This window comes from Palaemon carinicauda, chromosome 15 (assembly GCF_036898095.1).
Source record: "Palaemon carinicauda isolate YSFRI2023 chromosome 15, ASM3689809v2, whole genome shotgun sequence".
NCBI classification, from domain to species: Eukaryota; Metazoa; Arthropoda; class Malacostraca; order Decapoda; family Palaemonidae; genus Palaemon; species Palaemon carinicauda.
In genome coordinates this window covers 77599694-77624972 of record NC_090739.1, presented here as the reverse complement: position 1 = coordinate 77624972, position 25279 = coordinate 77599694, and the positions used below count along the sequence as shown (strand labels likewise).

Below are 25279 nucleotides of genomic sequence, written 5' to 3'. Positions count from 1 at the left end.
ACTTATTTTATGAGTACTGCATACAATGTGCTTTGAAACTCCAACCATATTACTGAAAATAACATTTATGGAAGTTTCAGACATTTGCTGTACAGCCACTTTATCATGCAGCTTTCGAAATAAGTTAGTGTAAATACTGTATACCGTTAGGTGCTGTACAGCAGTTTTTATTCTGAATGCTTGAAAAATTCAAAACTTGTTTTTGATAAGATTTTTAACTTGCTTGGTTGTACAACTATGTTTAAAAGTTGCTTGTTGCTACTAAGTTATTACTTGTCCCTGGTAGTCATTATTGTTCTGCTCACCCAAACGCTCTTTAGACTATTTTAGTCTGCCAGTTGAGAGATTCTTGACTTTTCTTCTCCACTCCATGTGATCCTAACAAATTCCTACAGCTTTGGTGAAATTTGTGTTTCATCTTGCTAACAAATTACTGATGTTATCTTCCTCCTAGTTCTCGGTCTTCCCCTTCGTCTTTTGCCTTCTGGAATCCAATCAAATATTCTTTTTATATCCCAATGTTCTGGCTTTCTGCAGATGTGTCCAAACTATCTCAATTGGCTCTTTTCAGTTGTAAGAATTATAGTTTCTACACCCAATCCTTCTCTTATGTTAGTATTGTATAATCTGTCTCTTTTAGTTGTGCCATAAGTTAGATGCAAAACACACATTTCAGCTGCTTGGATTTTAGGTTTTAGATGAATGTTGACATCTAATAATTATTGGCTTTTATCTCAATATGTTCGTGATAGTACTCTCTTTTAAGACCTTTATTTTATTACTGCACACCCTTTAGAATTGTTTCCTCAAAAAATTGGAAATTATGCATGCATGATAAAAGTATCTAAAATTCCTTTCTCCATTCAATCCACTTTTAAAACGCTAGTATTTTTGTTTAGTACGACCATATACATTATTCTCAACATATAACATTTTCTGTAACGCAAACTAATATTTGAATGGAGATTTCACATAATAGCACAATGTATATTAATTACAAATGTGGGAAATACACTTGCAGCTCTACTATATGGATGTCTTGCCTTCAAGACAATCATAAACACTCAGAATAAAATTAGAAAAAAAAGATATGAAAATAGTTTCCTTAAATAACATTTAATCTTAATGAACAATTGGGATGCTTCTGCGGTTGAGTTTAGTTGAAACTTTGATGTACCTGATTAGGAATACTGTACAGTAAATTAGTCAAGTGGTAGTGGGGGGGGGGGGGGGGGGGGGCAGTAGCCGTAGTAGCGGGCAGTAGTTGGATGTAGAACTGCACCTTGTAGTAACGGGGGATGTTGAGGAAGGAGAAGACTAATTGGTAAGGGGCCTCTGATAGTGGTTTTAACACGCCCCAGTTACTATACCGACACCCCATAAGGGTGAGTGACATGGGTATATTCCTGGCATTCCATGCAACTTTTTTCTCTGGTATATTTAGCAGTATTTATACCTTAGAAATGGTGCTATAAGGAGCATTTCACTGGGCAACACAGGTCCCTCGCCCAGAAATAGATTTTTCCTTCGTCAAAATCCCTTTATTCAGTGGTGACGAGTGAGCTGGTGTCCACGTGCATACACTAGGTTTCTTCGGCCTCATTCTAGTAACTACCATTCAGATTAGTATTGTTTAATAACAATACTGTTTTTATAGTTTGACTTTCATCACTTTTATAGATAAAACACTCATAAAATTTACTAGTCAGGAAATTATTAAAATTAAGGATAATTATTAATTAAAGTATACATATTTATTGCACTACCTTTAAATAAAATTACTTGTTTAAAAGTAGTTTAAAATTGATTGACTGTGAAGGATTGTTGTCAAAATAAGAATACAGTTTGGATCTTGAAAGTTTATATTTCTACTCTTGACATTTGATTTCGGTAAAATCTTCATTCATGTGTTTCATTATACAGTACAGTATTGTTAAGTGGGAAGGTAATCCAAATAAAATAACTTATCACTAGTTTTCAAAATTGAAAATTATCCACATTTCATTGCATGAAATATATAATAAACCAACATTCAGTAATCTTACAGCACAGATATAAGGAATAAATCTCATGATATTGCTCACAACTCACGTGAGTTACACAGTTGTCAAAATTATCTTGGCTAGCTTTTTCCCATGGAGTAAATATACAGTACTGCCCACTGGGTGGTTTCCAATAATGAATGACAATTGATAAAATAAATATATTTTAATTTTTGTTAAAATTTTAAAGGCTTTGCCAAAAACAATTTCATACCTTAAGTACAGAATGTAATTAAAAAGCTCTGGTATCCAGATCGTAAGGCTTGTACTGTAGTAGAGTATAGATTTGAAAAGCCAAAAAGGGTGGAGTAAAGAAAATTATAGTAGCTGTCATCATTCAGTCCTCTAAAATCCATTTGACTATCTACATTTGCAAGAATTAATTTTCCTTTGTTATATTATAAATGAGGTTATGTAAATTCATACAGCCACCTTAAAATGATACCTGACGATAGCTTGCAGAGGTAGATTTGTAATTTACAAGTCTGATATGTTTAAAGCATACCTACCATAGAATTCCTTACTAATAAAACTTAGCTTTAGTTATGAATACAGTAAATACTGGTTGTGCATTCCTTATGTTTATTGAGATAATATTCATTGTAATGCAAATCCCTGAGATAAAACAATACTCTACTGGGGACAAATGACATAAAATGAATCAGGATATGCCTTTCCATCAGTATGTATCATAACCATATGCCCTGAGTGTGCATCAGCAGTTGTTTGTGTTGCAAGATGTGTTTGGGCTTGGACGGCAGTAGACGAGGTTGCTGATACTTGTGGTGCAATGACATGAGTAGCAGCTGCTTGAGAAGTGACAATCTGATTGTTAGTAGTGGTAACATTTTGATTAACATTATTAGCTGATATAGTGTATGCTGGTAAGGCATTGGTTGAAATAGTGTGAGTTCCTAGGGTATTTACTGGAATTGTTTGAGTATTCAGGCTATTAGCTGTTATACTATGAGCAGCAATATTATTAGCATTTGTATTTTGGGGTGTTATATTTGAATTGTTAGGGACAGATTGTATAGATACATTGTTATGTACAGAAGTTTGGAGACTAGGGCCAAGGGAAGTTACAACTGAAAGATTAGAATTTATTTGATTACCACTGGGACCAGTTTGAGAATAAGAACCAAGTACTTGTGATGGCTGATGCTGTGAACCTATTATACAAGCTGTGGATGGTAAAAAAGAGGAATTGATTCTTTCATTGTTAACATTAATAGTCGATTGATGAGGCTGGCAAGATAAAGCTTTTGTGTAATTGTTCATATGAGCTAAAAGAGCTTCTTGTTCATCAGGAAATGCATCTGCGGAGGGCTGGGAAAGCCCTGCCGTTGGGAGACGAATAGATCTGTCATACATAAGTTGAAAAGGAGACCAGGCAGTATTCTTTTGATGGAAAGTTCTGTATGCTAAAATTACTTGATTCAAGTAAACATCCCAGTAGTATTGATTCTGATTACTGTATTTTATCAGGGCACTGCACAAAATGTTGTTATACCAATAATGTTCTATATAACCATTTGATTGGGATGGAATGTTGGACATTTGCACTGAAATACCAATTGTAGAGCACACCTTTTCTGCAAGTCTAGTACAAAAATCACTGTTGTGCTTGGATAAGATTTCCTCTATCGTTCCATGTCGACACACAACTTCTGATATAAATTCACCCACTGCATCAGTTGTAAATTCACTTAGTGCTTTTGCTTCCACCCATTTTGTGACACAATCTGTTATTATCACTACATATCTTTTTCCTTTGTGTGTTTCACTAAGGGGTCCAATAACATCTAAACCACAGTGTGCCATAATATGGTCTCGAAGAATCAAAGGCTGCATGTTAGTTTGCCCTCCTGTTTCACATTTGAAAGCTGGACAGGCAGATTCTTGAGATGGGGACACTCCTGGTTCCAGAATGGTTCCAATAACATCAACTCCAATCTGTTCTATAGCTTTGTCAACAATTTTTTTGGAAGACTTTAAAGTACCCATATCCTCGACATCTGGTGCTATGTATGTTTGTTTTTTCGGCTGAAGAACTTGTTTTATGCAAGTTGAACACTCTAATTTAATGTAGTTATGAATATCTTTTGCAATCGTCTTCCAGTAATAGTTGGAGATTATCTTCTTGAGGCTGTGGGAAATTAAATAAAATTATAACAGTAACTAAAGAATTGTGACAACAGTAATAACTGCAGTTCTACATAACTAATTCTTCCCTTAATTTTTATTTACTATACTAACTTAATCCTCTGGCACCCACAGGAAGCATAGAGCCTCAAGGAATTCATGCCATGTGTCTTTCCTGTGCCAACTCTCTGAGCTTAGCCCAATTCACAGATTTAACCTCCCTTCGCATTGTCATCAGCATGTTTCTCTTGGTCTACCACATCCTCTCCTGCCCTCTCTCAGAATACTCATATTTTATTATCAAATTATTTTGATTGCTACTTCATTATTAATTTCTCAACCTTTTGAATGTTTTTCACCTGCATTGTACTCAAAGCAGCAAGAAAGGGCTAATAGGGGAAGGCGCCTGGTTATAAGCAGATTGCAGATTCCCCCGCCATTGCCACATCTCCACAGATCATCGGCTTGCCTTCTTTCTCCAACCCTCCTCCACCTCCTTACTCTCTGTCTTTCTTTTTCTCTCCTTGTTTCTATATAAATTAGTCTACTGTATTTTCAAATTATTCTAACTTCTGTTTCACACCATTGCAATACAATTCAAGGCACATTTTTTGTATACTGTAAAGGTTTCCTCCATCCTAAACATGACTTATGAACGGAGGACCTCCTCTGCTCATATGGTAGACGCTGCCACTACACACTTTGACACGCAGTCTCTTACTATGGACCATACCCCTGCTTCAAGCTTGCCATATGGCCACCTTCATAGCCAAGGTAAGGGAATTACTTACAGTGTGAAAAAGTACTTCTTGGAAGAGAAGGCAATAGAGAGAGGAATAATTTTACAAATACACCAATTTAGAGAGAGATATTCGTGGAAAAGTGGCTTCAGTGGGGGAATCCATTTAAAACCTGGTGCCCTCACCTTTCGGCCCTTTTTTGCTGTGTCGAGTATGGTGCAAACAATTCATTCAGACTGCTTTAGTGTTGTTTCTCACTTAAATGTAACATTTATACGGTACATTACTTTCATGTAAGACTCAACCATTTCTTTTACATGCCTAATTCATTTTCATACACACATATACTCCTTCCTCACCATCTCCACACAATACAGTACTTCCTGTAAATATCAGTCACTCTACATCTTGTAGGAAAACTCCTTTCTTTATCCTACTACTGTACTTTGCACCTAACTTAGACAACTCTCTTGATTTCTCATATTGCCTATGAAAATATCAAACCACCCTTGAAGCATAGCATGCCCTTATCCCAGAGCTAATGCAATGCTAAATTAACACTTTTCTCTACATGTTCCATCATGAAAACTTTTATTAATTTACTATAACTTAGCTTATACATAAATAGAACAACTTCTTGACATCACTTGTCAGTGGGGAAGAGGGAGGTGAGTAAATAAATAAATAACTAATTCATCTATTTCTTTGTAGCTCTCCTGGCACTCACATTGCTGATTCCCACAATGAGATACGAGGAATGGGGGATGGTGAAGTAAAGATTCAGAAAATGCAAAGCCACATCTTACTTAAATACTTTAAATTACTAGACTCCTTTTTCCCTACAAACTGCTTAAACTGTAATTCACCGTAAACTAAGAAAGAGTACTAACTCACTCTTCTAGATTACAAATTATAAAATTAAAAATGATCTGCCATCTTTTCTGTCAGAGTCAGAAGAACCCGATAGGCTGCAGAATAAAAATCTTTTCCCCTGAATAAAAGACAATTTTCTTTTGTAATTTGAATCTTTTTTTTTTTTTTACATGAAAAGCTACTGAAAAAGATAATCCTTCATGAAAAGGAACTGAGAGGGAATTACACTCTTCACAACAGTTAACCAAATCACACATTAGACTGAAACGGTCACGCAACCTCCATCATCTTGTCGATGCAATCGTCTTTGGGGAAGACTCTCATTACTTCTGAATCTATCAGCATGCCTAGGTACTTTACCCTCTGCCTGAGTATGAGATTTGACTTATTCCAGTTTACCACAATCCCCAGATTGTGGCAAAGTGTGAGTAGGTGATCTCGATCCCTTGGCAACTGCATTTCCAAAGAGGCCAGGATCAACCAGTTATCAAGGTACATCAATAGACTTATCCCTTGCGAGTGGGTCCAAGCGAATACCGTGGTGAACACCCAATTAAACACTTCGGAACCCCTACTTAGTCCGAAACACAAAGTCTGAAAGGCTACATCGTACTGTTAAGGGAGAAACGAACTTGCTCAGCGAAGAGAGAGAGAGAGGTGATGAGCAGTCTCTAATTCCCCATATTCTGTACCAGGAAAAGGCAACTATAGAAGCCCGGAGATCCATCTCGAATGACTTCGAGTGCGTTCTTCAACAGCATTGCATTCATCCCTGACTGCAAGGCCAGGGCTTTCGCCGATGTTCAGAGATCTGGTTAGAACTCAAACGGAACAGGAGATTGTGAGGGCCAGTGGTCTAGAGATAGAAGAAAGTAACCATCCCGAAGGACACTCACAACCCAAGACTTCACCATGTGTCTCTACCACATTGCCCAGTGGCGAGACAGACAACCCCCTACTCTCGGCAACGGGAGAAGGGGAACGCCTGTCTCAGCATTTCCCTCTTCCCACCTCCACCATAACTAAAATGAGTGGGCTGCGGTGGTTGAAAAGGCTTTGCAAGCACGGGCTCTTTTCAAGGAGAGGTTGCTGGTGCGGACAGAAAGTGGTCTTGGAACAGGCACAGGGCCTTTCCTTGATTCTGAACCAGGGGGTTTGGCTGCTGTTCCCTTTGAAGGGCTGGAGGTCTTAAGAGGCAACACCTCAATGGATCAAGGAGTCTTAAAAGCAGTCCCCCATAAATCCACCACTGCCTGCACATAACTCCCCAAAAGCAGAAACGTGGCACCTCGCACCGATGAGTTCTGCTAAGCAACATTACCTTTGGGCTAACCTGCATTTTTTGAGAAAGCGAGAAACCACAGCATCTTGCCACTTCACAAACCAATTAGCCCACAGGTTAGCTGTCCGATGAGCCAGAAAAGTAATGGCCTTCCCTCCAGACAACAAAAGGCTCTTGTACTTCTCCAATGCCTCCAGGGTTTACATCTCCGTCGATGTTCATAAAGTACATCACTGCACCCAACCACTGGTTGAGCTAGGACACAGAATGGAGAGAGGTTGAAGACAAAGCCTCTAAGGCCGCTGACTAAGGTGCTAAAGGACGTGCATTTTGCCCTGATTCTATCCAGAAGCCCCCCACGTCGGAGCATAAACTGATGGGGTCAACTTGTAGAGGTGCAGACGTGGAGCTCTGGTATGTACAACTTCCATTGCCTAGAAAGAGGGGGAGGCAAGATCTTGTTTGACCTGCCTTAATGAAGCGAATTCTTGGGTCTGCAGATCTCATCATCTACTTTGTCCAGAGCTAGATCAACTAGATCTGACCATGGCAATGCCAATGAGGGCTTTGATGCTCGAGGGGCACTAAGATGCTGATCAATGACCAAAGTCCTACCTGAAGGTGGAATAACCAAAGCCTCCACCAGGCTATTACACTCACAAATGAGTGGAAGGAACTCTACGTCTAAGGGATAAGCTGCCTTTGTGGACTTCGGACCAAGGTCCAAAGACCCAGAGACATCCTGCCCCTGAGCGCCTTCATCCACCATCACGTCCAAAGGTGAAGCAACACGCTCTGGAGTCTCTACTCCCACCCACAAGCACGTCCCTTCCGCCCCCAGGACAGAACTAGGCATATAAACAAGGGCAGACAAAGGCCCAGGCAAGCCGAAGGCCGTAGGAGGAGATCTCCTGTTACAAGATCAGTAGCACACGAGGAAGCACATCATGCTACCGGTGTCATGGGTCAGTGGGCAAACTGACAACCACGCTCCATGGGGAAAAAAGGCCCCTGCTCTACATTCTCAGCCTACTAGAGTACTCATGTCCCCTAGTACGGCTTTGAATGATACCATCTTCTCTTTCAAGAACAATTCTGTGTAAAAGAGAGGAGCTGCCGTCCAATGTCGAGGATGGAAGGGTGATGGAAGTGCATCAGCTCTTACATCATCCCCAAAACATACTGTGCGTGATGCCATACAAGTCTTCTTTGACTCCTTCTTCCTATTCCTCTGTACAGAGATCCCTTGATTGTGGGCAGTCAGTTTGTACGAATGGCCTTGATTTTAGTGCTGCCTTTGACCTTGTTAATCATGATTCCCTTGTTTTCAAACTCAAACAGTTGGAAGTGGGTGGGTCGTTTCTTAGCATCATTGTTGTTGATGGGCACCATAGTGAGTATAGGAATGTGATATCTGGTGTTCCTCAGGGTAGTGTTCTTGGCCCATTACTTTTCATATTATATACACATGACATGTGGTTTGGTCTAAAAAACAAGCTTGTTGTATATGCAGATGATGCTACTCTCTTTGTTTCAATTCCATCTCCTGAATTTAGATCTGGGGTTGCTGAATCCCTTAATAGAGATCTAGCTAAAATTAGTGCATGGTGCAAATTCTGGGGTATGAAGTTGAATCCTAACAAAACTCAAACTATGATTGTAAGTAGGTCAAGGACCTTGGCTCCTCAGCATCAGGATCTCAGCATTGATAATGTTTCTTTAACTTTGTATGACTTAAAATTTTAGGTATGATTCTCGACACCAAATTTACTTTTGAAAAACAAATTAGGTCTGTTTATTCTTCAATTGCACAAAAAAAGGGCTTATTGAGAAAGGCGGCTTTCAAGATTTTTGGTGATCAATGTATTCTGAAGTGTTTTAATTCTTTCATTTTACTTTGTTTTGAGTATTGTTCTCCTGTCTGGTCTTCAGCTGCTGATTCTCATCTTAATTTGTTGGACAGGAACTTAGGGTCCATTAAATTTCTTATTCCTGATCTGGATATTAATCTCTGGCATCGTTGTCCAATTAGTTCATTATGCATGTTACATAAGAATTTTTATAATTCTGACCATCCTTTACACTCGGATCTTCCCGGACAGTTCCATCCTGTTTGTAATACTAGGTATGCAGTTCATTCTAATAGTCAGGCCTTCTCCTTCATGAGGCTCAATACTGCACAGTATTCTAGAAGTTTTATTCCAGCTATGACCAAGTTGTGGAATGATCTTCCTAATTGGGTAATTGAATCAGTAGAACTTCAAAAGTTTAAACTCGCAGTAAATGTTTTTATGATGAACAGGCTTACATAAGTTCTTTTACACTTTATGTATAGAATATCTATTTTAATGTTATTAATGTTTTTAAAATATTTTATTTTAGTTTTTCTTTACTTATATCACTTATTTATTTCCTTATTTTCTTTCCTCACTGGGCTATTTTTTCCTGTTGGAGCCCTTGGGCTTATAGCATCTAGCTTTTCCAACTTGGGTTGTAGCTTAGCTAGTAATAATAATAATAATAATAATAATAACAATAATAATAATAGAGAAAGAATTGGAATCGGAAAACGAAAGAGAGGAGGAGGAATAGTGCGCACACTTCTTCCGCTTCCTAGTTCTAGCTCCTGGTTGTACAAGTAGAGCGGTCAAGGTTAGAGTGATCATCAACAACAATGCTTCCCCAGGGGATGAAACCACATGGTTTGTTCTAGCATGAGCCACAGCACTTAGGGTCACTGTCACAGGGGAAGGTGAAGGCACACAAACAAAGCCCTCCGACCCGTCAACACGAGGAGTCGGAAGCCCAGACCTTGGACTCCCTGGCACAAGGTTTGGGGCACTTAGGGTCACTGTCACAGGGGAAGGTGAAGGCACACAAACAAAGCCCTCCGACCCGTCAACACAAGGAGTCGGAAGCCCAGACCTTGGACTCCCTGGCACAAGGTTTGGGGCAATGGACACAGAGGAAGGGGTGGGGAACACTGAGTCAGGGATTGGGGCAACACTCATAGATTGAGTTTAAGTTAATTTAGCCGTACCCTTTTTTGTCACTGTCTCTGGGCCAGAAGCAACTGAACCAGACTTATCAGAACCTGAGTACCCAGACAACGAGGGCACCACCACCACCTTCAAACTGGTGCCACAGAAGGTCACAAATTTCCATAAGGGGTTACTGGGGGAGAGGTACCTTTGGATACCACTTCCCTCAAAACAGTCATGAGGGGCCTTCTTGAATGACTTAAGGAGGCCCAAGCCTTCCTTAGGTCAAACTCACCATCAACAGCCTGTACGGTTACACCGTAAGTCTCTTAAGTCTCTGCAGGGGAGCGGCCTGAAAAAGATGCCAATGTTGATCTGTTCTCTTTTGACCCCTGCGGCGTACTCCCCCTGGACCGATCCAGAGGCGTAAGCGCATAGGCACCAGCTGGAGACCTAGCCCCTGAAGAGAGAACAGTGATGGAAGCCTTTGCCGGCGTCTTCTTGGGGGTTTCCCAGTCAGTACCCAACGAAGGCCTAGCATGCTTCTCCCCCTTTAGAGCATACGTCTGCGTACAGACAGGCCCGACACAAAGCACAAAGGGATTGCAGGTTTACCTCCTACTTCAACATGAAGCGATTGCAGCGTCCGCCCTTCCCCGCCAATCAATAATTTCCTGTTTCCATGCCATAGTAAACAACCACAAAAGCATAAGAAAACGAGTCTACAACTTGAAAAGCTCTACCACATGTGCAAACAGCACAGTGTTCAAAGTATAAGTAAATAATAGAATACTGACTGTGAGGGGGTGAGGGGCAAAGCCAGTCTGATAACTGCTCGATATACATTTCATCAACCGATATTAGCTTGCGCCAAAGTAATCTTCCTAATTAAAGGACAATGGTTTGTATGTCGCGTAGGAACAATAAATCCTTAATTCACATATCCCCCTAATAAATCTACCCCTTAACGCTCTACTCATGTCATCTTTTTGATATCAGAATCTTATTCCAGTATACATTTTCTCCAGTATGTCAAGTAATTCACAGAATCACCTTTATTATTTTTAAAGTATTCATATATAAAGAACTACTTATTCTTTTCGTCCATTCCTTTCGAATCTTCCACGCAATAAAATACTTTGTTTTACACATCTAAGTCAGCAAATAAATTCAGATTTCACAAATATACAGCAGCATCTCACCTTTTCTTTTTACTAAGTCAAGTTATCATGTTATTCTTTAACAACTTCAATTATAATACAGGACTTAAATTCTTAACAGTCACTTAAATGAAGTATTCTCATTACACTTTAACCTCTTCTACTATTGTATCATTTTTATTATTAGCAAATTATTTTTCACATGATGCTATATTACTTATAAACGTGGCACATTACTGAAATTATAGTGTAGTAGTAAGTGGTAGCCTCTTTTTCACACAGGCAAAGTCTTTATTTCGTTTGTTTCCCACACTGTACACAACACTAGTGTTCATATCAAACATCAATACTGTAGTATTGTCAGAAGAAATTAAAATTACATCTGTTAGTGCATTTACTGTATATGTTCTAATCCTGTACAGTATTCCAAATCCCAACCCATGGAAGGCCATTAAATTCGATAGAAATATCAATAGAATAAACACCTGATGAGAAAATTAGCTATAACGACACAAGTAAACTGTAATGTATAAAATCTTTACTAACTTTCTTTTGATGTGGAAAGTAGCCTTCAAAAGCAAACTAATTTTTTTTATTAAATTACACTCAATAATCTTACACAAGAAAAACCTAACCTACCCAAAAAGTGCCTTTTTATTTTCTGCATTATTATTATTATTCAACATGTGCACGCATTAACATGGATAAACGTAAAACACTAATAACTTTCCAATCAAGCTTTCACAGCACAGAATACAAATGTAAACTAAAAACTAAGAAAGCTTATGGTAACGGAAAAGCATAAAAGAAAAAACTAAAGTAGGGAAAACAGCCATGTAAGGTGTGGGGTGACTGTACTGGGTGAAAGATGTAACGAATAATACCATCAGAGGTGCTCGGGATGGCAAAATATGCAAAGTGTAAGATTCTTAAAACTTATCCCTATAAAAATAGCATATTGTAAACCCAAGAGGTAGGCAGAGCAACACAACATAATGAGGAGGAAGGGGGCATCTCATAATTTTCTGTTAACTTTGGTACACTAACAGAAAAAAAAAAAAAATTAAAGTAGAAAAAGACTTATGGACTGCTTGTAAATAAAAGTACATGAGCATTTCTTTAGAAAATTAAACAAACACTTATAATGGGTACATAAGACATGTGCTACTCTATGCAGCAGACCTGGCCCCTAACAAATTAGATTTAGATGTATGAAATAATGAGATATAAGATAGATATGATGTCTATGATGTCCACTAGCTGGATGGAAATGTCAAAAGATTTGAGTAATTTGTAAGTGTAAGAATATAGAATAACAAACTACTAGTCAGGAAAATAATACTCTTAGGGAATCATGGAAAAACAGTTCAGTATAGCTAAAGACCTTAAACAGACAGGATGTTCACAAGACAAGGGATTTGAGAGAATTCCTTTCACATGCATGTCAATATGGGTGAAAGGAAAAATTGTCAAAGAAATGATGCACATTATTTTAATATATTTACACACACTAAAACTTACCAATATCAATATCCATAACAGTCCTATAAAGACGTCAACAGCCCTACAGTGTAGGGAATAAAAGACTTCTGGTACTGGATAGAGTGATACCTCAACACAACTGAATATACCATTATTTTTACATATGTTTTTATGCTGGCTCCTTTGTTTATACAGTTAGAAGTAAGATGTATCAAGTGAATATTTGTATAACAGCAGAGCACATAATCAGTTAATATTGTCTGGTGAAACTACCTAATGATAATAACTGAATATGTACAGGATACTACTGTTCTGCAAAATTAATAGCATACATTAATTTCAAAGGCTTCAGCACATGAAGTAATAGAAGTTTGCTATTGAAATATTAATCCTAAAAGAATATAGATTATGTAATACCAAATCATCATTGTGGGTAAAAAGTAAACCACCACTATAAGTAAGACATCCTAACATCATACTATCATTCCAGCTTCCTGGATTAATGGTAATAGTAGATGGTGTTCAATAGCTGAAGTAAGCTCTAGGTCAATGGTAACTAAATATTATCCAAAATTCAAAATTGGGAAGAACAACTAGCACTTCTGCTTTACATAACAATGTAGTAAAAGGAGTACTTAGCTAGATAGCTAATCAAGGACTTAAATTTTCTGGACATCAGCCTCCTCTCCAGTGACCCATTCTAAATCTATGAAGACTATAAGCCACTTAATTTTGCATTTAGGGAGAAAATTACTGCAAATTCTCCATTCTGCAATTACTGTATCAACATGTTTCACTAATACATCTGCAATAATAGAAAATGAGAAATAGAGCATTTAAAATTATATGGACACATTATCTCCTTTTCTCTCTTATTTGACATACATTAATAATTTTCTAATACATTAGCCATTCTGAAATACAAGCAATAAAGCATCAATCTAGAGAAACATTGTTTTCTGTGGACTGTCTTAAAAGATTTTATAACTAGAAAATTAAAGTAAAACTTACATTAGTGACACACAAATCACATGCCAGTTATGACTACTTACGTTTTATTGATACCGTTGTGATGGTCATCTGATTGGATATGATTTGATTCTATTATTTTCTTCTTACTTTTAACACCTTTGACCACCAATAAGGGTCCATATCTTTTGTGATTGTAGTACAGCTTGTTTTTGCAGTGTGTGAAAGAACGACATTTCTTGCGCCAATTGCTTCTCAAGTCCCTTGTATTGATATTCTCTGGATATTTACTCCGGGCTAAATAGGTTAGAATCTCATCAAACTCCTGCTCTTCCATTTTTCAAAGTATATTATACATGATCTGCAAAAGAAAATTTTTTTTATCTGAAATTTAGGTAATGACCTTATGTCACACTTTGTTAATATATAAAATTTAATTATCATTTACATAACTTGTCCCAAAGTTCCTCCTGTAGCAGCACAAATTACTCTAACATTTAGATTGAAATGAACAAGTCTATTGTATGATATTTATTATGCATAATCATTTGGGAGTAGACTGAGATTCCAGTTATTTTAGGTTATTATATTTAATAATTTCAAAGATATTTATTTTGATTAAAGAAAAATTCTTGAGCAAACTTGAGAACTGTACCCTTAAAATAAAATTTTCAACACAAGAAAAGATACTTTAGTAAATTATAGGAAAAAGTTATTAATGAAACAAAAGTAACTTGTCAGGAAAGAAATTAAACCCAGGAAAAGGCCCTCAAATTGATGGCAGTATTTTGAGCATGAGTTGGTAAGGACATTGTAATGTATAAGTAAGCAGTATAACTAAAAGAACTTCAAGGCAGAACAAAACTCTTTGATTTATTGAAGCAGATTTAACCTTTTGAAGAAAATTATCTATCCAAGACATATTTAAAGTAATTTTATGTGGATGGTCAAAATATTAAAACAGTAAGTCCTTAGGACTTAATCATATTTTCATCTAATAGAATAAAGGAATTATCGAACAGACTTAGCCGACGAATGAACAAAATCTGTCCTGGAAGCATTGCAAGTATGATTCTGTGGATCCTTATTTATTTTGCATTATGTCCACAAGACATTGTTAGTAGCCAAAGTACTTGTTAATGCAGATAGTTATTTTCTTTGTATTAATCCTGCCACATGAGTGTAGACATACAGTTGCAGTCTCATATCACTAAAATTAGTACAAGGTAAAAATTATGAGGGATGAAGTTAAATCCAAACCGAAGGCGAGGCCATGATCTGCACCTGGCATAAAGGGATGATTGTGAACAATCATGCCCCCCATGAGAAGTGCAAGGATAGTGTGGATCTACAAGCAGTGGCTACTCTTTTCCCCAGCAATTAAAAAATTTTTGTGTATTCATATCTATGATCAACGAATCCAACATCGCCATTCACTTATGCAAAAGTAAAAATCAAAGCCCTTGAAGTCGCAACAGTACGTCTGTACTCGTTTGTTCCCGAAGACAAAAGTCAAGTGCCTTTGACAGGCTGTTGGCTGGGGCTACTTGCCCAAGCTCACCACCTGTTGTTAACTACTTCAGTAATGATTTCAAGGGGTGCTCCAGCTCCACTGAAGACATTTCAAATTTTAAAGAACGAAAGGCTTGAATAAGAGTAGGAGCAAATTGCCTAACAGTAACAGTAACCACTTTCTCGATGATTCAACAACCATTCCAGGTTGTTCCGAAATATCTCTTATGCTGAGGGATAGAAGCTTTGTTTTCACGATGGAGCAAACTGTATTTACACTTGAACAAAGTTGCCATGAAATAGTACCTCCTTGTTTGTTAAGGTATGGTTATGTTGTTACCAACTCAAATCTTTCTTCTGCTCTTCCCCTAACAGAATCAACATTATGGGAGAAGCCCTACTCTGAGACCAACAGGTCTTCTGCTGCCACTGAAATAAGCGTATGTCAAGGCGACTGTTTGGAACCAGGTGATCCAGCAGATGCTGCCACTGATGTGCCAGAAGAGTCTCACTTTAAAAATGTTCGCACCCCTTCGTTGAATCTTATGATTCAATCCTGCGACAGAAAACCTTTCCAAATAAGATATTTATCTGCATACCCAGGTATACCGGATTTTGTTTGGGCTTGAGGTTCGACTTCTCCCAGTTTACCACAATTCCCTGATCGAAGCAAAACTTGAGAAGTCTGTCTGGGTGAAGGAGAAGGGTCTCTACCAAGTCTGTCAGTATCAGGCAATTGTCCAGATATTGGAGATGCCAAATGCCATTGGAATGGGCCCAGGCTTAAACTGTCAGATCTTAAGGCAGGGGAGAAGGGAAGTGCTCCTGAACACAGCACGTCTTCTCTCTCATAAACAGTAGAGGGAGTAATTTCAATGACTTCCTGGCCCTAAAGAAGTAATTTCTCGTAGAAATCTTCAAATTGACTTTGTTATGGACTCTGCTGCCAAGATGGACCACGGCAGCTCCAGGCAAGGTTTGTTGGATCTTGGAGCCCGGAATAACAGGTCTGTTGCCGCATTGCTCCCATAGAAGATGAGTGAGGGGCCTCGCTGTGACCATTTGTTCCTGATACAGAATGAACCTGCAAGAAAGTCTACTCCAACTCGCCTTCTTCCATGTCGGAAGCCTTAGGGGCTAGCTGGTGTGGAAAATGCCCCACAAACAAGTCAGAATCATTATGCAAATTATCTTCCACTCCAAAGCCGCACCAGGACAGTCTTGAGGTGGGTCCTTGTTTCAGAAGCAAGGCTGCATTCTTCCTTTCACAAGCCTTGCTTGTGAAAAGTCCAGAATGCTGGAAGTTTCCTTTAGAGCCCATTGCTTTTTGGAACTTAACGGAAGCCTCTATTGGTTCTTGCTCCTTAGGTGGATCAGTAATGGAAGGTGTGGTGTAAATCTATTTAATCAGTGACAGCCTATAATGCTCAATGTAAGAGATCTTCTTTTGGAGACCTCATTTCCATATAAGTCCTCTGATAGAGTGTCTTCTGGAAGTGGTGTTACTTGCCTCTTAGGCTTGCATCGCCTCACATCCAATTTGAATGGGAAGAATGCTCAGTTCCTCCCTTGAAGGGCCTATACCTGATGTCTTGAGTTTGGCTGTTACCATTTCCCGGTATTGCTGCAACCTAGAAACGTGTTCAGCTGGAGGACGCCTGGGAGCTGGCACCAGAAATTTGCTGCCAAGTTACAGCCTTGGATCTGAGGAGCCTGTACCAACACAGTCTCTTCCTCTGGAATAGTGGTGGATATTTTCAGAACTGAAAATCCCGCTGCCTCGCATAATGCTGGCTTGGTAGCAGAATCAACCATAAAAAAATTGCTGCAGTAGGAGCCCTTCTTGGTGCCACAAGTGCGAGCCTCTACCCCAACAGGTGAAGCAGGCTACTCTGCAATTAAGAGCGAGCCATCGAGGTTGAGATGGTAGCGCTCACTAGTGGCAAGTGGTGGAGCTTTCAACCTAGCCTGGTGAGCGGATCGGAGATTGCACCTGGTGCACAACCACAGATCCCTGTGCACACTGGAGACTCAGTCTCGTGCAGTAATAGTGGCTTCAAAGAGCTAGAGTTCCTCCCGCAGGGAGAGTGTGCTGGGACATTCTCGCTAGTCACGCCACATATCCTCAGATGGGAGAGAACCTGCAGCACAGTTGGTAGGTCTTGGGAGCACAAGACCAAGCAGAAAGGACTTTCCAGTCAACTCTAGAAGGGGATGAGCCGAAGCCATCCCTCGCAGGAGCAGAAACTCTCTCCTGCTGTTTCCCCCCCCCCCTACACCTAACCAAGCCTATCTTTCGATGGGGAACACATAAGCCCCAAAGAAGGCCACTGCGTCTTGTCCGGAGTATTCCCCATGGGAAGAGGCAAAAGCATTAAAGGGCCACTAGGCAAGAGGGAGAGGAGTCGAAACCCCTTCAACACTGGAAAGATCCCGAAGATGAAAAATCCCTTTTAGACTTCTTCCTCTTCTTGCTACACCACACCCACTGGGAGGATGGCTACTCCCACACTTATCGCATTCAGAAGCCCGTGTGCAAGAGCGTCCTCTGCCACAGGACAAAGCCAGTGAGGATCAATCTCCACTTTGGACATGAGCGGTCCGCAACACCTGGGCGAGCACTCGTACCGTGCATTTTCACTAAGCACATGTAATTTTCCCACCTGTAGAAGCAAAATAGGTTTTAATTTTAGCCCAACACTTTACTCCTGAGCGTGGAAGAGATGCATCCATACCTCCGCTCTCAACCATGGCTAAAATCAGAGGGTTAATTGTGAGTAAGTGGGGATAAGGTTCTTCTCTGCTACCCACTGGTAACAACCCAAACTACTGTTTACACCTCATTGAAAGTTTTATACCCCTATTTCAGTTTTGCAGTTTTCATTTTCCTTCGTAAAGAACGGGGGTTTGTATTCGCGTAGGAACAAAGCACATGAACGTTTTATGTCCCCAATTATTTGTTCAGCATGATCTCCTCATGTATCATTTAGTAGATTCAGCATACAGTGGAACCTCTACATCCGAACGTATCTACATCCGAATTTTCCAACATCCGAAGTAAAATTCGAGCAAATTTTTGACTCTACACCCGAATTTTATTTCGACACACGAAGTAAACATTACGCCATTGAGTGACGAGTGCTCAGTTCTCTGTTCTTGTGTGTATCATGTGGTTGTCCTCTGTTTGGTCTGTTATTAACAGTGCTTATTTTCTTCCTTTTCTCACATTTCCTTTGTGATTTTACCTATAATCATGGTGCCTAAGAAGCTAAGTTTCAGTACAGGAAGAAGGCAGTTCTTTCATTAGAATTGAAGCAAGAAATTATAGAAAAACATGAGAGCAGTATGCATGTGAGTGATACTGTATGACTAAACAATATGGCCGGAATAGGCCTATGATCTCGGGGATCATCAAGCTGAAGGCAGCCATTAAAGCAAATAACCATCGAAGGGGATCACCATTATTACAAGACATCGTAGCAATACCCTGGAAGAGATAGAGCGCCTTTTATTGATAGGGATAAAGGACAAAGGGATTGTTGGCAATGATCATTTGTGAGAATGAACAGAAAGAAAAAAATGTGAAGCAAAGAAAACCAAGATAGCATTAACAAGCTCTTTTAAATAAGACTTCTCTCTTTTTCTGTTTCTCTCTAAACATAGCATTAACATGTTCTTTAAATAAAATCTCTCTCTCGTTCTTCTTCGCTGTTGTAGTGTTAGATACGTCTACGTCTATTATTTTTTTTCCGAGAGAGAGAGAGAGAGAGAGAGAGAGAGAGAGAGAGAGAGAGAGAGAGATTAAACCAAAATGTGTTTAGAGTAGGCCTACATATGATTTTTAACTGCGTCAACGAGTTGAGAAACAATTAGATGAAACTAAGAAAGTAATAACAGCTAATCTGAATTTCTTTATTAACTAAAACAAATATTGATTCAAACACTCGTGTGCGTATGCACAAACACACACACACAGGTGCAAGAATTTTGCTACGCAGTAAGAGAGACGGTCAGGGAGGAGGTAGAGATGGTGACTGGGATAACATACCGTAACTCGTCACTGAAAGTGATGAAAATAAAAAATCAAAAGAAAAAAATGTGAAAAATATGAAATATAAAAATAAAATAAAAGAATGAATAAGCTTAGTTAGATTAAAATTTCCGTAGTGTAAGTTACAGTATGTTATCAGTCACCATCTCTACCTCCTCACCGATCGTGTCTCCTTGTGCGTGTGTGTGTTTGCAAATACGCACACGAGTGTGTTTGTATCAATATTTGTTTTAGTTAATAAAGGAATTCAGATTCGCTGATATTGTTTTTTTAGTTACATTTAACTGTCTTTCAACTCGTTAACACTGGTAAAAATCATATGTACACAACACATTTTTGTTTAATCTCATTTTTGTTTAATCTCTCTCTCTCTCTCTCTCTCTCTCTCTCTCTCTCTCTCTCTCTCTCTCTCTCTCTCTCTCTCTCTCTCTCAGAAAAAAAAATTAATAGACGTCTCTAACACTAACAGTGAAGAAGAACAAGAGAGAGAGAGAGAGAGAGAGAGAGAGTATTTATTTAAAGAACATGTTAACACCATGTCTACCTTCTCGCCGATCGTCCGTCTCCTCCTGGGTAGCAAATCCTACACCTGGGTTGGCCTGTCTCTAAGGTAAAGTGGCAATAAAACACATTTTTTATTCATTATTTCTTTATAATTATCTTTTTTACATGCTTCTTTCATATTATGCAGTTATGTTATTGTTATGTGTAATTATGTGTAGCCATTTATTAAGGATTTATTATGGGTTTATAGGCTGAGGAACGAATTAAATGAGTTACCATGTATTCTTATGGGAAAATTCGTTTCGACATCCGAACATTTTCTACATCCGAAGTTGGTTCTGGAACGGATTAAATTCGTATGTAGAGGTTCTACTGTATTTAAATCCATTAAGATATTGTATCTTTGGTAAAATTAAATACATAGTTATTTTCAGCTCCTGTATACCTTTCCTTCCTACCTAGTGTTCAGTAAAACACTGAATGTTTTGCTATGCAACCTTTATAGTTAAACTATAAACTACTGTATTAAAAAAAATCTGATGAATTGTGATTCATTTACATTCAACAATACCAATACAGTACATACAAAGTAATTCCTTGTCATATTGCGGTTCACGTATATCACCCTCAGTATATCGCAGATTGTTTACTTTATAAGTACAGTAATTCCATATCATGGACTCTTCAATTTACCGTATTGCAGGTTTTGCAAACCAATATGTAGTTAAATATTTTTAAATTCTAATTATTTCTGTGGTAAAAATTTTTGAACCTAAAAATTAATACAGTTCAGTAAATTACAAAAAAAATTTTTACAGTACAGTATTTCAGTATATAATCCATTACTTGAAATACATTAAAAGAATACCTGTAGTTTGCCATTGTTGAATATAAAGAGTCATGCAGCTGTATGGAAAACAAAACTAGTGTGTAGCCTAGTTTGTCTAGATGATTTCATACATGGCAAACTATTGGCTGACAGAGGATATAAGACCAGTCAGAGCATGCATTTCATTATCCTGGGTGCTGACTGGGCTAGTGACTGTTGGATCACTCCTCACCCAACAGCAGCATTCAGTGCCCCACAATGTTTGCTTCACTCCATGTATAAGTACAGGACATGCCATCATTGTGCATCTTTATCAGTAATGTTTGGTGTTTTGTGCACTTTTGTGAAAAATTATTAATTGCTTTCAAGCCCTACGATGTCAGTCAAACGTCCTGCACCTTCTAAGAATTATGGCAGTGAACCCAAGCACCACAGGAAGATGCTTACTATAGCAGTGAAAATGAAACTTTTCAACCTGCTTAAGGATGGGAGAAGCCATATGGACATGGGTCGCCAATGTGCCAACAGTGAATCTACTGTCAGCTATATCAAGGACGAAAAGAATATAAGTACGACATCAATGTCCCTTTTAACGACACAGGGAAAAAGGTGGTAACTTCTCAAAATAAGGCCTTTGTAATGATGGAGTAATACATCTTCATTGGATGTGACGGTAGGAAGAACAACATTGAATAGGATACCAAGGCCATACACGAGAAAGCCAGGCTGCTGAGCAGTAAGTTTGTGGATGGTGGTGCAAGGTCTAGTTAGTTAAATTTCAAAGGAGGTTCAACCTTGAGAGTGTGTCCCTGTATGAAGCTGCCTTTGCCTACAAACCCGCCACTGAGGAATATGTGAACAAAACGTTCCTGACCATTATCAAGGAAGAGGGGTATTTGCATTAACAAGTTTTCAGTATGGATGAAACTAGCCTCTAGGAAACGATGCCATTGTGGATTCCCTGAATTTAAGAAATACAAAGATCACCGCACACTTATAATGTAAGGATTTATTTGTGATTTACTTTTACATAATGTAAGGATTTATTTGTGATTTACGTTATCGTAACTTGAGGATTTATTTGCGATTTACTTTTTTGTGACCTGGAAGGGGTGGATCGGCTAGCGGATGTGACTAGGTGCTTGCTTCCAGCTAGTGGTTGTGACCTGGGAAGGGGGGTCCAAATGACCTGGGAACTACTAGGTTAGGTTAGGTGGGTTTGTCAGGTTCTGTACCCTTTTACAAATCTCAAAAGTGTTAAATGATCATGTTTGGCCTGTTTTCAACCACTTAAATGAACAATATAATTTTCCAACTGGTTATCTAGTCCTTATTTTGTGTTTCTGACCATTATTATTGCTGTAAATCACTCGTTTATGACATTTCCCCACCCAAAAAACCCCAGTTTCCCACTGGTGTCTCCCATAATCGTATTTATATAAGGGGGTACTAAAACTCATGAACAGGTGGTTTTCCCCCATTAATCAAGGTCAGAAATGCATAGAACACAAGATAACGAGTAGGAAAATTATATGGTTCTTGTATTTGGCTAGAAATTAAAGTATCATATATTTACCCAACAAAAATTATATGAAGTATACTTTGCCTTTTTTCACATATCAGGGGATGGATTGGAACGTTACATCCATGATAGCCGAAAGATTACTGTATTGCATTTAAATCCTAAGTGCTAAAACCATTAAGTTGCTGTAATGTAAAAGTATTTGAAATAATTATCTGTATGTACACTTTCAATCTACAAGTAATGGTGATGACTACTTCCTAACTTACTATGGAATGATCATCCTAAGGACTCCAAATCATTTAAACCTTCATAGGGCCTGATTGAAAGTCAATGCTCTAAATCAGACCAATTTGGTGCAATTTGCTCCATCACCTTCACAACCTTTGGGAGGCAGCACGTGGAACCCTAGATAAGGTTAGGTTGTCCAATACTATTGTTTTTACCAATCTTTATAATTGGCACAATTTGCACATATGAATCATAGTAGTTCTTATATGAATGTGTGAACTTCATTTTATTTAATGTTAATTTGGGTAGGCAATTCGTGGAGCCTTTGTATATCAGTGGCCAGTTCGTCCCGTGGGGATTAAAAATGAACATCAACTAATCTAAACTTTCCCCCCCCCAAACATAACCTACAAGCCGTGGCCTTACCTAATGGGGGGGGGGGCTTATGCCTCCCTGCGACCCCCCTTACACTGATGTATTCTAGGTTAGAAGTAACCATAATACAAGTGGCCACTTTCATACATACACCCCCAATTCCTTTTTATTTCACTAAAATATTGAGTCTGATACTGTTATTGCAGATAGTCTTGGCTTGAGGAATTAAGGAAATCATAAACATCATCTCTATAGAATAGTACAGTTGTATAGGTATTAAAATTAGGATTTAATGGTTATCCTGTCATGCTACATTCTACCATTGACCAGAATGTTACCAACCCTATTTAATTTGACTAGAATTAAACTGCAGCACGATATTAATGATAAGGAATTATGGGATCCTTATACAACCTACAGTATTTCCTTATTCTTTATAAAGATCAGTCAAATTAATTATTTTGCCGCAATAATACAGCTATTTTATTGCTACTCGAAGCTATGTTTTAGCCTAGCCTAGGTTGCAAGGCAGATCACGACTCGTACCTTTTGTTTGGGAGAAGTGCCAGGTTTTTTGACGACAGACATCTAATGTCTATTTCAGTGACGTTTCTTCAATTGACAGCTTAGGCCTAGTGGTTTGACATATTTGTTTTCCTCAGTTTTACCTTAAAATTGGTATAGAAGAGGTAGTTGTTTGATCACATAACAATGCAGTTCCCAATCTTAATCGGAATTACCAACTAAACATTTGACATCTATCCCTCTGGTGTTATTTTTATTCATCGTAACGTCATTGTAATTTTTAGTATTCTTTTTAAGACTATGCGTTAACGCAAATGACTTCTTAACGGCAAGAATGGTGTTCGTCTTATGTTTAGTAGCGGTAGAGGGTGGGTAGATATTTGACAGGGTTGGCATGAAACTTCTACGCCACCTTGGCTTCGTTCAATAGCATAATCAAGATGCTCGCTCTAAACGGTTTTAGACGAGACACACTTCCGAAATGTTCGCCTGGTCATGAACAGACTGGTTTCATTTCATTTTCCTACCTCATTTCAAATTGTGTATAATAAATTACGTGTGATTGGCATGCTCGATGTTCTCTATTCACAATTAAACTCCAATCATCCCCTTTTCTATTGTTTACCTAGAATGATTGGTTCGAATGGTTCCCTCTTCAGGCTCTACTATTTGTTCCATTTAGCATTCCATTATATGTAAACACTTGAACGTTTTCTGAATTTGTTTAGCATTCCCTGCACGTGTTGAACAGTGCTGTAGTCTTGCAAAATTAACAATGTTATGCTCGTGTTTGTATTATTTTCATAATCTGAAAATCGGTCATTCACTATCCCATGGTTAAATTTTAATACTTTAGCCTAATCCTTAACTCTCAAATTGAATGTTTAACTAGAAGACCTGTTATTCTGTTGTGCAATATGCTTGTGCACGGTTTGTCAAAATATTCGTCCTCGTGTAAAATCAACCCCCTTTGTTTAACTGTCAGTCACAGATCTGGTTGGCCAAACACTAGATAGTCGTGTCATTTAACTATTTGTTCCTGTCACATACATCAGGTGGGTCTTAGGCCCCATCTGAATAGAAAACTTGAAAGATTTTGTGTCCGTATTATATGGTATTATTTTGTCTACATTTTGCCGCATTCCCAAGGGACAAAAATCACAAATTTAACAAAGTTGATCTCTGTTTAGAGTACCGTAGGTTATTCTACGATATAAATATTTTCAGTAATACAATCTCGCATTTGGATTGTGAGGCGGGAATGCTACAAACAAACTGTTTTTGAGAAGGCTAACTGAAATTTTGTACTGTACAGACAGAGCAGAATTACTATTTCGACAGACTGTGAAGTATTTAGAATTAGGTATTCTAATTCCGAGTTTAATGATGAAGGCTAAATATATATATATATATATATATATATATATATATATATATATATATATATATATATATATATATATATATATATATATACTGTATTGACATCCGAAATTTTAAAAAATGTGGAAGTTGGTCTGGAAAGATAACTTGAAGGATGATATGGTAAGAAAAGGTTTTCTGGAATAGGGTGCTTTTGACAGGTGTTGGAAAGGGTGCATTAGGCAACCAACCCCTTAATGTAGGGATAACGTGGAAGAGTGTGTAATTGGGATGTGTTAGAGAGAATGATGAAAAAAAGACATATATATATATATATATATATATATATATATATATATATATATATATATATATATATATATATAATACAGTAATTAAGCTTTTATAAGCCCAAAGAATTGCTATTAAAAAATCAATTAGAATGTGAAAAATATTAAACTTAAGTACCCTCAGAAACCCGTGACATAAAGAAGAGCCATTGATATAGAGTTACACAATATATTTATAAATCCACAGGATTCTGAGGGAGCGATAGGTGAATCACGATAGGGTGAGGGATTACTTTTAAGTAGTGTAAGCACAAATAGGTGGTAACATCGTGGATTTTTTCAGCATAATGCATCCATAAATAAAGTGACGTGTTTAAATTTTACCCTTTAGATAACCCTAGTGG

The 25279-nt window shown here is 38.2% G+C and overlaps 2 protein-coding genes across 6 annotated transcripts in view; one reads left to right on the top strand and one right to left on the bottom strand.

Moving 5' to 3' along the window:
- LOC137654683 (methylmalonyl-CoA mutase, mitochondrial-like) overlaps window positions 1–25279 on the top strand; it is a 169604-nt gene that overhangs the window by 138363 nt on the left and 5962 nt on the right. The window lies entirely within an intron of this gene.
- Window positions 1845–24222, bottom strand: LOC137654682 (uncharacterized). 5 transcript variants are annotated; one of them, XM_068388554.1, is made up of 3 exons: window positions 24121–24222; window positions 13758–14035; window positions 1845–4191 (listed from the first exon to the last, which is right to left on the bottom strand). In XM_068388554.1, exons 2-3 carry the CDS (start codon window positions 14009–14011, stop codon window positions 2676–2678), a joined length of 1770 nt encoding a protein of 589 aa, XP_068244655.1. In that variant the 5' UTR covers window positions 14012–14035; window positions 24121–24222; the 3' UTR covers window positions 1845–2675. The 5 variants fall into 5 exon arrangements, with proteins under 5 accessions (XP_068244655.1, XP_068244659.1, XP_068244658.1 ...); XM_068388558.1 differs by lacking the exon at window positions 24121–24222 and adding an exon at window positions 23751–24051; XM_068388557.1 differs by lacking the exon at window positions 24121–24222 and adding an exon at window positions 23849–24050.